The following is a 968-nucleotide window of genomic DNA, read 5'->3' on the forward strand; positions in this document are numbered from 1 at the left end:
CACAGGAGTGGGGACAGCCCTGAGACCCCAAATCCCGCTGTGCCACCCCTGAAATCCCTGTCACCCCCAATTCCATCCCCTGCTCCCCAAATCCGTGCCCTGAACCCCCAGACTGCAGTACCTGAAGCCCCAGTCCCTGCCCAGCCCCGGTACCTTCCGTCCAGCCCTCGTGGATCGAGGCCTTCTGCCGGAATTTCTCGGCCAGGTGATCCAGGCGCTCCAGGCGCCGCAGCTCCGTCAGCAGCCACTCCTCGTGTCCCTTCTCCGCCTGCTCCAGCCGCTGCCACCCTGCCCCGATGTCCTGGGCACACCAAAACCCCCCTGGGGTTACCCCAAAGTCCTCCAGAATCACCCCAAAACCCCCCTGGGACTCTCCCAAAGCCCTGGAGCCCACCCTGCTCTTCGATGGCACCAAAGTGGGTGGGTTTGGGGTGGCTTTAGGACACACCTCGGTGGATTTAACCCCTTGAGAAACCCCAAATCCCCTCCCAAACCCCCTCCAGCTCCCCGAAGCCCCCAGACCCACCAAGACCATCCTGCCCTCGGAGGCCATGAAGGCCAGGGTAGATTCAGGGTGGGTTTGGGGCAGTTTAGGTTGGGTTTCTGACATTCCAACGAGGATCTGACCACTGAGAGCCCCAAAGCCCTCCCCAAAGCCCCCAAATCCCCTCCCAAACCCCCCCCAGCTCCCCGAAGCCCCCAGACCCACCGAGACCATCCTGCCCTCGGAGGGCATGAAGGCGGGGCGGCCGCTGAGGCGCAGCTTGGTCTGCAGGGTGTTGAAGTTGATCTCGAGCTGACACTTCTCCTGCACCTTGGGGGGTTTGTGCACCCGCCGGTACTCCCGGAAATCCTCCAGCTTCTGCTGCATGGCCGGGATCGTCTTCTGCGGGTCCCGGGACTCCAGCCAGGGGATGGTGCGCTGGATCCACGCCAGCAGCTGGGGGCACAGGGAATTTGGGGTTTGG

General features: G+C 63.6%; 1 protein-coding gene across 1 annotated transcript in view; it reads right to left on the reverse strand.

The window, feature by feature from the left end:
* Positions 1-15: 15 nt before the first annotated feature.
* LOC121660567 (alpha-actinin-4-like) overlaps positions 16-968 on the reverse strand; it is a gene marked incomplete at its 3' end in the record, with an annotated part of 9692 nt that continues 8739 nt past the window's right edge. Inside the window, exons 10-11 of the mRNA XM_042019959.1 lie at positions 710-940; positions 16-301 (exon numbers count right to left, since the gene is read on the reverse strand). Of these exons, the coding sequence (XP_041875893.1) occupies positions 16-301; positions 710-940 (517 nt within the window). The remainder of the gene's footprint in view (positions 302-709; positions 941-968) is intronic.

This window comes from Corvus kubaryi, unplaced genomic scaffold (genome assembly GCF_017639235.1).
Source record: "Corvus kubaryi isolate FWS band 111438036 unplaced genomic scaffold, C.kubaryi_AGA036_p1.0 36560, whole genome shotgun sequence".
Classification (NCBI taxonomy): domain Eukaryota; kingdom Metazoa; phylum Chordata; class Aves; order Passeriformes; family Corvidae; genus Corvus; species Corvus kubaryi.